The sequence below is a fragment of the Pinus tabuliformis genome, chromosome J (assembly GCF_031772625.1).
Source record: "Pinus tabuliformis cultivar Carrire ecotype Pingquan chromosome J, CPIR1, whole genome shotgun sequence".
NCBI classification, from domain to species: domain Eukaryota; kingdom Viridiplantae; phylum Streptophyta; class Pinopsida; order Pinales; family Pinaceae; genus Pinus; species Pinus tabuliformis.
Genome location: NC_142295.1, coordinates 1,257,151,337 through 1,257,163,365, shown reverse-complemented (window position 1 = coordinate 1,257,163,365; position 12,029 = coordinate 1,257,151,337). Strand labels below are relative to the sequence as shown.

At 36.6% G+C, this 12,029-nt stretch overlaps 3 protein-coding genes and 1 long non-coding RNA gene across 4 annotated transcripts; 1 reads left to right on the top strand and 3 right to left on the bottom strand.

The window, feature by feature from the left end:
* The first annotated feature begins 640 nt into the window (after window positions 1–640).
* On the top strand, window positions 641–1,294 carry LOC149231791 (uncharacterized). Its single transcript, XM_089381750.1, has one exon. The coding sequence runs from the start codon at window positions 641–643 to the stop codon at window positions 1,292–1,294; it is 654 nt and encodes a 217-aa protein (XP_089237876.1).
* A 5,870-nt stretch (window positions 1,295–7,164) lies between these two features.
* On the bottom strand, window positions 7,165–8,123 carry LOC149231790 (uncharacterized). The gene is made up of 4 exons (XR_016247478.1): window positions 7,959–8,123; window positions 7,798–7,878; window positions 7,613–7,693; window positions 7,165–7,512 (listed from the first exon to the last, which is right to left on the bottom strand). It is a non-coding gene; the product is annotated as an uncharacterized LOC149231790 (long non-coding RNA).
* LOC149231789 (uncharacterized) lies at window positions 7,960–10,114 on the bottom strand. Its single transcript, XM_089376373.1, has 5 exons — window positions 9,700–10,114; window positions 8,665–9,612; window positions 8,488–8,568; window positions 8,144–8,384; window positions 7,960–8,030 (listed from the first exon to the last, which is right to left on the bottom strand). Exons 1-4 carry the CDS (start codon window positions 9,842–9,844, stop codon window positions 8,224–8,226), a joined length of 1,335 nt encoding a protein of 444 aa, XP_089232499.1. The 5' UTR covers window positions 9,845–10,114; the 3' UTR covers window positions 7,960–8,030; window positions 8,144–8,223.
* LOC149231788 (uncharacterized) lies at window positions 10,025–11,196 on the bottom strand. The gene is made up of 3 exons (XM_089381749.1): window positions 11,045–11,196; window positions 10,603–10,951; window positions 10,025–10,228 (listed from the first exon to the last, which is right to left on the bottom strand). The coding sequence occupies exons 1-3, from the start codon at window positions 11,194–11,196 to the stop codon at window positions 10,025–10,027; spliced, it is 705 nt and encodes a 234-aa protein (XP_089237875.1).
* Between the last annotated feature and the right edge of the window lie 833 nt (window positions 11,197–12,029).

Here is a 12,029-nt window from a genome sequence, read left to right as displayed (position 1 = left end):
GACTTTTTGGAGATTCCGATCATCCAAAAAGTACATTATTCCGGCCAACCACCCAACCGGCCTTTTTCCTCTCCATCTCCGTCACTTCGCTGGAAAGTCAACTCCGTTACCTCTGTCACCGTCACCTCCCACGCCGACTGACTGCCTGTTTCAAATTCACCAACCCCGCCAACCCCATCGCAATTGCGCCAACTCGATTTGAAAATTTCGGCCGAACCGGAGCATCCCCTGCTACCCCGCCCTTGCCAGAGCAGAACCACCGACTGAGCGAACCCCGTCTTTATTTCCCGTCTGCTGTCATCGACTGAGTCAGCTGTGAGTGCGTCTGGATGAAGTTTTCTTCTTCGGGGCTGCAATTTCTTGTGGAATCAAAAATGGCAACTTCAGAAATCAATTTTGTCTGAAAACTGCAAGCATGATCGACTTCTTGCATGGTCAGTATCTTGCATGGCCAAGAATGTTTGCGAGTTTGAAGGAACCACGTAAGATCACCCTCATAGAAAACCTACTGAGACCAAAAAGCTGCCATGATTCTGTTATTGGCCTTGTGTTTAATACTTGATTGATCGATCTTGAATCTTGGCCATATGATATGACAATTAGTTAACAGAAGTGGGTGAGGGCTCTGGTGACGGGCTCCATGGAATGGCATGAAGTGGGTGAGGGCTCTGATGAGGGGCTGCATGGCATGGCACCTAAAAAGGGCTCATCACAATTCAGGGGAAACTTCATTTGTTGTCTGCTAGCGATGATATTCATTGTTATAGGGGTGTTGATTCTCTTCTTGACCGTGTTGAAGGCCACCTCCCCAGCAACTACTTTAACTGGAGTGCAGGTACAAAGCCTCTACATCTCAAACTATTCAGATTTGGAGCACAGCAGAATCAATATCACCATCTCAGTGTTTGTTGCAGTCAAGAACCCAAACATTGCAACCCTCAATTACACTCACAGAAGCAATATCGAGTTGTTTTACTATGGCAACCAGATTGCATCCATGTACATACCGCAGGGGCAAATTATGAGTGGGGAAACGCAGCACTTGTCTGCAACTATTGTGGTTGGCCCATTTTCTCTCCTTCCCCGTAATTCAAATCCTAGTGATATTAACCCTCTTGAACCTGACTCCAGTATTCTTGTTGTACCAATAGGCTGCAAAATACATGTCCAAGGTCGTATAAAGATTCTGAATGCTCTTGCTCACCGTGTTCAGGCGTCCATCGTTTGTAATATCGACATTAATGGTCACAATGGTGGATCTGTTTATAGCTTTCAGTGTTCACGAGTTGGATAATATTGGTTAATGAAATGTGTTGGATTCATTTGGAATTTAGACCCAGTTTATTGCACTTATTCTCTGGCTGTTTTTTAGAACGAATTTATTGCTGTGTGTCCTGTTTTATACTTCTTTATGCTGGTTTTACAGAAGAAATAGAAAGGCTAGAATTATTCAATGAAAGGCATGTATGCCATAGTTGATGACCTAAATCGTAGTTTTTGTCTTTAAAAAAACCACCGGAGAAACCATTATGAGGTAATTTAGTTAGGAAATAACTAAATTACAGTGTGTGTTTTTTTCCTAAACATCTTTTCAAAAGAATGCACTGCTTTTTAAAAATTTATGCTGATTATGAATTCTATTCTATTTAGTTTAACAGTGAATTTTCTCTTAAGAAATCACAATTTCATTATGAATTCTATGTCATAACCTTAATTAAAGAAGGGAAAATAATTTCAGGGTCTGGTAAGTTTGAATCTGGGTTGAATGACGTTCCGTTTCGACTCTCAACTACTAGGTTATTGAATTTTCGCTTGTGAATTACATAGCATTGGGCCAACTTATAATTCGGAATCGTCCAGGTTTGAATTGAGCCGTGACATTCAAACAGACAAAAAGGAATGCATTATTAACATTAACATTTTCTATTTTTTGTCATTACAAGTGCAGTATTTTCTTATTTTTGGATCAATAAAAGGATTTACTAGTTTTTTGCTTGATTCAATACATGTTACATAAAAGGCTCCCTCTGCAAATTTGCCAAAATGATTCTTAGGATACTGTAGCCTACATCAAATTACTTCACATGTAGACAGCTACATTTTCCTGTCTAAGAGCTAGCTTGCAACACCATTGTTTTTAGGGTTCTTTTATTTGAAGAAACTTTTATGTTATCCTTCTTTCAAAAATTAATGCTAAAATTCCCTTCAATTTCTTCATGTGAAAGGCCCTTTGTTTCAGGCATAGCACTCGGTACTCCCATGCTTCTCAAGGACTCTTAAAAAATTTGCACAGCTTCTTCAGAGAGGAAAGATGGTAGCAATTCAAACCGATGCCCTGGATATTCAGAGAGTCCGACAATGAATTCATTCAACAATAGAGCTACATAAACTTGCACAGGCAGTATTAACATTCTCAAAATATTACTGAGAACGCTTTCCATTTCAGAATACAATGGCAACACACAAACTAGAGGAGTAAGCGAGGAAATGAACATGTTTTCTTTCTCCCTCTATTTGTACTAACAATGGCACCAGCTCACTGAGCTAGGATATGAATGATGTCATTGAATGATTTATTAAAAGAACAGATGTATCTGCATAAATAATGTTGGCAGCAAATGTAATTACAAAATTGGAAGGAATAATATGGCGGTTTTGGCTGGCAAACACATAATATATGATGTGGACTAGATAATGTAAAATTGACTGTTCATCAATTCAGTAACAGGGTCACAGAATATGGCTACAGCATGTTAAACGAAAGTCATGCCAGCATCTAATATGATAGCTGCAACCAAAGAATACCTATTATCTGCCTGACAGAGATGTCCCTTCCCTGAAGTTCTTAAGGGTAATAAATAATGCACAACAGCTTTCATCCTCTCTGCAGTGTAGTCGATCCACTAGCTTCCCACCAATAGCTTTGATCGGGAGATATCATTCACATTAGCTTGCTCCATCGATCCAGAAAAACTGGTGGTGTGTTCCAACAGAGAATGGCTGTCAAAGCTTTCCAAACTTGAACATTTGCAAGTGAAATAGAAGATGCAGCTCATCATGGCATCAATAAGCACCACAAAAGTATACATGATGATCAAAAGAGGACCCTCCCACATCCTGGAATACACATCACCATAATTCAAAAACTTCACTCTATATTCATAGAGGCTTTCCACAAAAGCAGTCCCAATAGCTATTCCCAGGATTATCATGAGGCCCACTATTACAAGATACTTTTTTCTATGTGGTTCATTTGCCAAGTTTTATAAGTTTGAAACACAAAAGCCAAGTTTTATAAGTTTGAAACACAAAAGCCTCTTGTGAATTGCAGGTTCTCGCTTGTGAAGGGGGTTGTAATTTAATAGCAGAGACTGAATTCAATGTGTCCTCCTCCATATCTTTAACCATGGAATCCATTAACTTGTTCATGTTATTATTTTCTTTAGGCCCTGCAGCCCAGTCACTCATAAACTAACTCATCAAGTGGCCAATATAAAGTCTATGTCAACAGAAGACCATATATATATATATATACACACACACACAGCGAGATTCTTGCAGGAGTGACTGAATTTTAAGGAATATGCAGTGAATAGAGGATCAGGGAGACTATGAAAAGAAAGAAACTAACTACTTCTAAAATGACCAGGCAAACCTCTTAGAATATAAAAATTCATAATGCTAAGCAAACTTCTTGGAACCATAATAGAAGTGGAAAAACCATAACCGTGTTCTTGAAAATTAGGAGCACATAATCAGACGACCATTAGTCAAGAAATTATCTATTAGACACTGTAAGTACCACCATCCAGCACAAAAATTGCTATCTGGAACCAACGGCTGAATCTAAACAAGATAAAACTTGTATTCTAAACCCATAATAAATTGCAGCAAAACAAAAATGCAGTTATAAACTCTTCCAAATAAAAATTGTGTATAGTTTGATCAAATATTCAACATCTGCATAATAGAGTTTTTTAAGACTGCAATTCTAATACACTATAACCCATGACAACTATAATGAAAGTTCAAAATAAGATCAAGTTATGGTATTCATGCTTTGGTAAAGACCTACCAGTCCTCTGATTATTTTAAACCCTTTATCAGATACTGTGCCCTCTAATGTTCCTTTCTATTGACTAAGGAGGTTAATCACTGAAAGCTCTAGTTTGTTAATATTGAATTTTCTAACACAGAGCATGCTAAGGAATCTCGTCACAAGTATTTACCATGTGTGAGATGAACTAGAACCAACTATTAGTGCATGGAAACCATTAATATGATTTATATATTAAGCAATGAGAGGTCATTGAAAAGACGTTAAAATATTTAAAACAATCCTGTTAATGCTTGAGAGCATATAACAAAGAATTTGATCCATCACTCAAAAGTTCCTTCAACTAGTTTTCACTTTTTTTGAAGCCAAGAAACACCCAAGCCCAAACAAGGGGAATATGGATAGGAGTTTTTTAGAAAGGAATCAGAGTCACTGAAACAAGAAATTGCTCATAAAAAACAGGAGATTGACACAATGCAAAAGTGTGCCAATCAAATGCAGGCAAAGAAAGTCCGGGTCTATAACAAATTCAGTGCTCTTGAGACACTGTTGTCTGATTTTTCTGCATCTGAAGAGTATTGGAAATCTCGAGAATCAAGGGCAAATGCAAAAGTAGAAACATTTGGATATCTTGTGAGGGAAAAGATGGAGGAAATGTCTCTTCTGCAAGTTGATAAGAAGGCCATTGAAACTGCGTTAAAGCAAACTATGGAGATTGAGGCAATTACACAAGCTGAGGTATGTGATTTGACAGAGAAGGTTCAGCTTGCTGAGCAGCAGAGAATTGATGCTGAGAAGACAGTGGTAGTTCAGTTAGAAAAGCAGGTTGTTTCATCACCAGATTTAAGATCATCTTCAGAACAAGTTTCTACACATTTTGGCAAGGCTGCAACCTTGTTGAAAGGTGAAGAAAAAAGAAATAAACTTTTTACTGCCTTAAAAAAATCCTCAGATCAAGTAAAGGATCACAGAGCAAAGATTAAGAAGCTGGAAGCACATTTGAAGCTAACAGAATCTTCAATTCAGCAGTTGGAGTCTCAGATACAGGCAGGCTCTGATGCTTTAAAGGAAGCAGAGCTTTCCTTACAGCGGATTCTCAATGAAAAGCAAATTCTAATTGACTCCCATGAAGAAGCAAGTCGAGAAATGGATGCTTTGATATTGGAGCTTCAATCTTCTGAGTTTGAAGTTAAAAGCAAAGAGGAAGAATTGAAGAGTAACAGGGAGGTTCTTCAAGATCTAATTAGTAGACTAGCTGAATTGGAAGGAAGAAATATCTGTGATGAGAAAATGAAAGAACAGATTGAACCTGATCACTGCTCTTTCACTCAACTAGTTCTAAGCAAGCTAAAGGATATTCATGCAGTCGTTTGGGAAGCAGACACTTCATTGGGCTCTCTGCAAGTTGCACAAAATGAAGCATCCAGGGAACTTGATACGTAAATTCTGGATATAATAACTGTATGGTGTAGTACAATAATACTAATGATGATTTTTTCTTTGGATTGAAATCCCAACCCAGACTGCTTGTGATCATGCTCCTCTTGCATGCAAACTTCAGAAGTCTATGAATATAATAAAGCAGAACAAAAGATTACATTGGCAAGAGAATTTCAAGTGTACAAGTTGAAAAGGGGCTGAAAATTTTCAAGACATGCACAAACTTGACCCCTCTGTTTGCCATGATATCAATTCCTTCTGTTAGGACCTTAATATTTGGTCAAAGTGGTAATGCACATCAAAGAACCAGTCCATGATTCTACTGAGTACTTATGCTCCTCTTAGGCATGGTCGATTGGTATTTCAAGCAATGATTTAAATGAAATTGGGAGTTTGTGGAGGGTTTGTCCATGTCTCTACGACATAGTGTACTGTGTAGCTTGGATTAATCATTTTCCATATTGTGTAGTCTATATCTAGGAACCTTTGTACCATACCTTGAACAAGTCATTGTGAGAGGATCACCAAATCAAATATCAACAATTTTAGACGTACCTATTTGAATGCTTAATTTTGATTTCCTAAGTCTTGCTGTCTTACATTTTCTTTGTGTTCATGTTCATCGATGTCATTGTCTACTTTTGGAAACTATTTTAAACAATTGAACGCACATGCTTTCCCTTTTATCAAATAACACCTAGAATGTTTCTTGTGCTAAACCAATTGCTTTGAGCTCAATTATTTAACACAGGTTCTGCTTTGCAGAACACTTTCCAACAACTTGTTTTAGTATAGACACATGAATTTTATTTTAGAAAATGCCAAAAAAAAAACTACATCCTAAAGAAATATGACCACTGATATTATATGTTTATACGATTCTAGCCATTTTGATATTTTGTCGAAGTGTTGGTTTGCATACTGTTGTAGGTGACTGTTTGAGCTTTTATCTGCAAATAGGAAGGTACAATGAACATATATGCTAAAGAGACTTCAATATAACACAAATAACATAAAATCCATATGGTAGCAATATTTTGAACATGCCAAGATCACTTTTATTAAAGATGAAAATACACATACCATTGATAACCCATGGGGCAGCCAACAATTGTGGGATAGATTGAGAAATATCAGCGAGCAAATAAGAGATATATGACTACATATAAGTGTTGCTTTAATTAAGATAAAATATCAATAGTATCAGCACCTTCCACATGGACAATGCATACATAGGAGTATGCATATGTCACCTTCAAATGTTTGAATCTGCCCAGAAATTATGTACAGGTCCAGCAACTCGTTTTAGTATAGACACGTGAATTTTATTTTAGAAAATACCATAGAAGAGCTCCATTTTGAAGAAATATGAGTATGCACAGCAATAACCATTAACAAATGTATTGGTAAAGTTGATTTATTTTTAAACCAAAAATAAAAACAAGTGTTGTCAAAGAGACACATCTTCAAGTCTACATATACCATACATATCAGCTACTTCCCTTTTATATAAGAAGTGCTTCAGGTGCAAGAGGCATTGCAGTATTTGTTGTATATAATGATTTATTGCATTCTGTCATGTGAAATTGTCATTATAAAAAAAAGTGTTGGAAATTACCCAATGAAGAAAGAGAAAACAAGCTCATAATCAAATATGCAAGTACTTGATTATTGGACCATTGAACACTTTATTTATATAGAAAAGATGAAGTACATGTACATACTTGGAACTTATCACAAGTTGGAACAATTTCAAACCCTAGCCAGTGAAACCAAGAAAACCCTAACAACCAACTCCTCATATATAAGAATCACACCTAACAAAAGCTGGTCACTACACCAAGAATCCTCAACAACCTAGCATCATCAACTGCAATGACATTCATGACACGAATGCTGGTATATGGGAGATTAAAGAAGAAGAAGCTGGATTTTCTCTGACAACTTGTTGGAGAAGCCTACAAGTTGGTTAACCTTTATGTCTTTTCCTCAGCTCTGCTCGTTTATTCTATCTCCTGGGTCAATATGCAAACATTTAGACACCATATTAACAACGACAACAACAACCACTACACAATTTAAGAGCAAACTAAGAGCATAAACATGGAAACAAACCTGGAAAATCACCAATTTGGGTGTTGTCAATGAGCCAATCTTGTTCGGATGGAGGTTGATCCATTGAAGAAGTTTTTGTATCTGTAAGATAACAATGCAATTTCCATCAGACCAAATAATATCATGTGAATTAATACAGGGATCAAAATACAAACTATATCAATTAGGGATCCCATTAAATGCACCTTGACTCATGTGATCAATAGAGCGATGGTTCTTCTGTCTACATGCTTCAAGTGAAGGCACAATATGGGGATGGTGCACCCCTGCAAATATTCAAACACTACATTAACAACATCAACAACAACCAGTGCACACAGATAAGAGAAAAGGCATAACAACAAACCTGGAAAATGACCAATTTGGGTGTTGTCAATGAGCCAATCATGTTCGGATGGAGGGAGATCCATTGAAGAAGCTATTGTATATGTAACATAACAATGTAATTTCCATCAGAGCAAATAATATGATGTTAATTTATAGAGGCATCAGAATACAAACTACATCAATTAGGTGTCTTGTCAAATGCACCTTGACTGATGTGATAAATAGAGGGATGATGCTTCTGTCTATGTGCTTCAAGTGAAGGTATATTATTGGGATGGTGCACCCTACAAACATTCAAACACTGCATTAACAACATCAACAACAACCAGTGCACACAGATAAGAGAAATGACATAGCAACAAACCTGGAAAATGACCAATTTGGGTGTTGTCAATGAGCCAATCATGTTTGGATGGAGGGCGATCCATTGAAGAAGATGTTGTATCTGTAAGATAACAATGTAATTTCCATCAGAGCAAATAATATGATGCTAATTTATAGAGGCATCAGAATATAGACTACATCATTAGGTGTCCCATCAAATTCACCTTGACTCATGTGATAAATAGAGTGATGGTTCTTCTGTCTACGTGCTTCAAGTGAAGGCACAATATTTGGATAGTGCACCCCTGCAAACATTCAAACACTACATTAACTACATCAACAACAACCAATGCACATAGTTAAGAGAAAACACATATCATAAATCTCTCTATAGAACTTACTTGGGACAGTAGAGGATGCATTGTTAGAGCGAGGACGACCACGCTTGTTAAGGTGTTGAAATTGAAATGGTTCATCTTCAGATGCAGGGACATTCAAATCAATATCCAAGCTGGCATTTTTTTTGCTTCTTTTATTTTTCTTTTTAGGACTAAGGAAACTCTTCTTCCTCTTTAAAGATGACTCATAAGCACCCAACCCAAGGGTGAAGTCATAATCCATAATATGAAGATCATTAACATCATCCACAAATTTTTTAGCCAAATCAATTAATTGTTTTGTCTTACTCACAGTAGAAGGAGGACTATTCCGAAACAGGTCTAGATAGCCAAACAACTCCTTTCTCAACAAATTAAGGTCTTCAACATTTTCATCATCCAAAATAGTTGTGCTAGTATCTGCATCAAGGTTTGGTGCCTCAATACTTATCTCAGGAGGGGAATTCAATGTATTAGGTGTGGTATCAAGATCCAATAAAGGGTTTGAATCCATTAAGGAGGAATGTAACCAATCTACCTTTATGGCATGCTTGCAAATGTTTCCACGAATAGACCATGGGCAATCACAAGTGATAAAATTTGTGCGATGCCATATGATAAGATATTGCTTATTAGGTTTACTTTGACTCCTCACCCAATAAGCGTGAGATATGCTCTCATGAGGCCTACAATCACTGTCTGGAATTCTTCTAGCCTTTTCCATTGATGATTCAAGCTGCTTCTCTTTCTTGTGGTTGTTCAAATATCCTTCTTTTTTCAGAATTTCCTTGAATCGATAACATGGCTCAACATTTTTTATTAGAGTATAGAATAGCCAATCCATCCTACGAGAACATTTCTTTCGTCTATCACATAGAAAGGTTGTCTTGAGATAACTGTGGTATGACTCCACAACATTATTTGTCTCCTGATTTGCATGAGGAAAATCTCGGCAGCCTTTAACCCACATCCCTACATGTAAAATTTGAACTAGTAAATATGTCTTGTCATTATAAAATAAAAAATGTATGAACTAAAAAAAATAGTATGCGAACTTACGCATCTTTTCACCAGCAACCCAATTCCTGTGGAAATAGTCCAAAAACTTCTCCTCGGTTGCAAATTTGGTGAAAAAACCATTGATTGCATTATCCACTTCATCATTAGAAACATTTTTCATGATATAACCAAGTTCATTGAACATCTCTTTTGCTTTTTCTAAACTGCTGGCCAACCGATTAACATTCTTTAGCCATGCCCTCCTTACATGCCAAATACACAAGATCACTTCACATCTGGTGATTCTCCTGCCAAACTTAATTCATTTTAAGTGAGAAATATTTAGAACGAATGCAACTTGCAATGTCAAATAAGAATATTGATGTTACCTCAAAGCAATGATTTCAGCCAATGCATCATCAACCATAAAGGCATTGACCTTCCAGTCAGGACGAAGCTGAAAACACCTATGCATGAGCTGCTCCAGCCATACCACTATATCTTGTGATGTATTACGTGACATCACCACCCATGCGACTGGAACCCCACTTTGTTGCTCATCAAACACCGCAAGCGTGTACAACTGATACTATCATATTAAAAAAAATGAAGTTAATTTTAAGTCAATAATCATATTGAATCATTATAACCAAGATGATTCATTAAGGCTATCATTGCAAATATACTCACTCCATATTTATTTGTACTGAATGTTGAGTCCATAGCTATCAAGCTATTATGGGATAACTTGACCATAGTTTCCAACATCCATTTTGTTTGTATTCCAGCGATAAAAGGGATCTCTCCACCATTGGGTTTCTGATAGAAGAAGAAATCATTATGGTGTTTTTCATACCAGAGATTCACACTCATTTCGTCTTTGCTATGCAGTTGGTAAGTTTCTTTTGTCAGACGATTATAGATGTTTACAACATCTTTTCTGCGTAAGAAAAAATCCCTAACCTGAGCTGTGGGATGTATGTCAACATATTTCTTCATATGCATTTTACAAACAGAGTCAATTGGCACTTGAAGGAAAAAACAACTTTCTAAATAAGAAATCATGTCTCTTGAAAGTCTTGGCTTCCTCTGAGGACCATCATCACCAAAAGTGTCGTGTTTGCCATGACAAGGCCATCCTTGCCCATCTTCATGATCATACATGTTGTATGTTATTATTGCAACATCAGGATCTTGAACCATGATCTTTATAATAAAATGGCATTGGCAACCCCTCTTTTTGACAATTGAACGCCTTGGTTTGGTTTTCCATTCTTCTCTCTTATCCTCTGGGCCATATGAGCAAGTATAACTACAAAATAAATTTTGAAATGTCAACACATATGACAAATGATAAAGCATTGTTAATATCAACATGTAAAGAAGGGTTTTCTAAAATACTTACAGTTCCCATAGTAAGGCAGCACTAGGCCTTGAGCTTGGAGTTTTGCTTTTTCGACGCTGGAAGGAACATGGAGCATCTGGATTCGATTCCTCTCCTTGAATAAAATCATTAATTCTTAGTTTAGGAATTTTTGCAACGCGGTCAATATTCATGTTCGTCTTGTATACTTCAAACCAAACTAAATCTTTACCAGAAAATATGATTTTCTCTTTAGGGTCTTGCACCTCAAGGCCCATAATAGTCTTCCATTTCTTTTCCATGTTGTTTCAATGTCTGCACAGTTCGCTTGTAAGTTCTATCAAAATGAAACTCGTATTCTTAGCCACAGTTGGGCTTCATTCTTTTATATTTGCACAATTCGATAAGGCCATCATCCGACCTCACAATTCAAAGCTCATGGTGACGCAACATAATTTATGAATGTGCATTGAATTTAAGTTGAGCTAATAAAATCCCTTTGTACCCGGGGCTTGCATGTAACCTGCTATGTTGCAAACTTTGAGTATTAAAGTTACATTCTGCATTGCAAGATATGCATGCCTACTCTGTTTAAAAAAATAAGAACAAGTAATTCTCTTAAAAAAGAAACTAAATATTCACATTATAATCCAATAATGTCATTGTTCGCTTAAGATGGAAACGGGAGTCAATATTGGCTTGACTTTGCTTCCAATAAAATACCATGAAATAACATTTCACTCTCACATCTTTTTCTTTCATTTCGATCACGACCCTGTTTCTTTTTCTTTCATTGCCATCACGGTACATAAGTTTGGAAGTAGTCGATGCATTAGTTACTTTCCAGTTTTATTTTAAAATAAATTGAGCCATCTAACATATTGAAACAGAGTAACAGACAAACTATATTAACAACTACGGAGGAAGTACAAGGAGGATTTGCTCCTTTTTCTTTGGGGTTAGGCCAATAAATGTTACTAGAATACACTGTTTATTTTTAAATTTGTTTTTTTCAATTGTAATATAT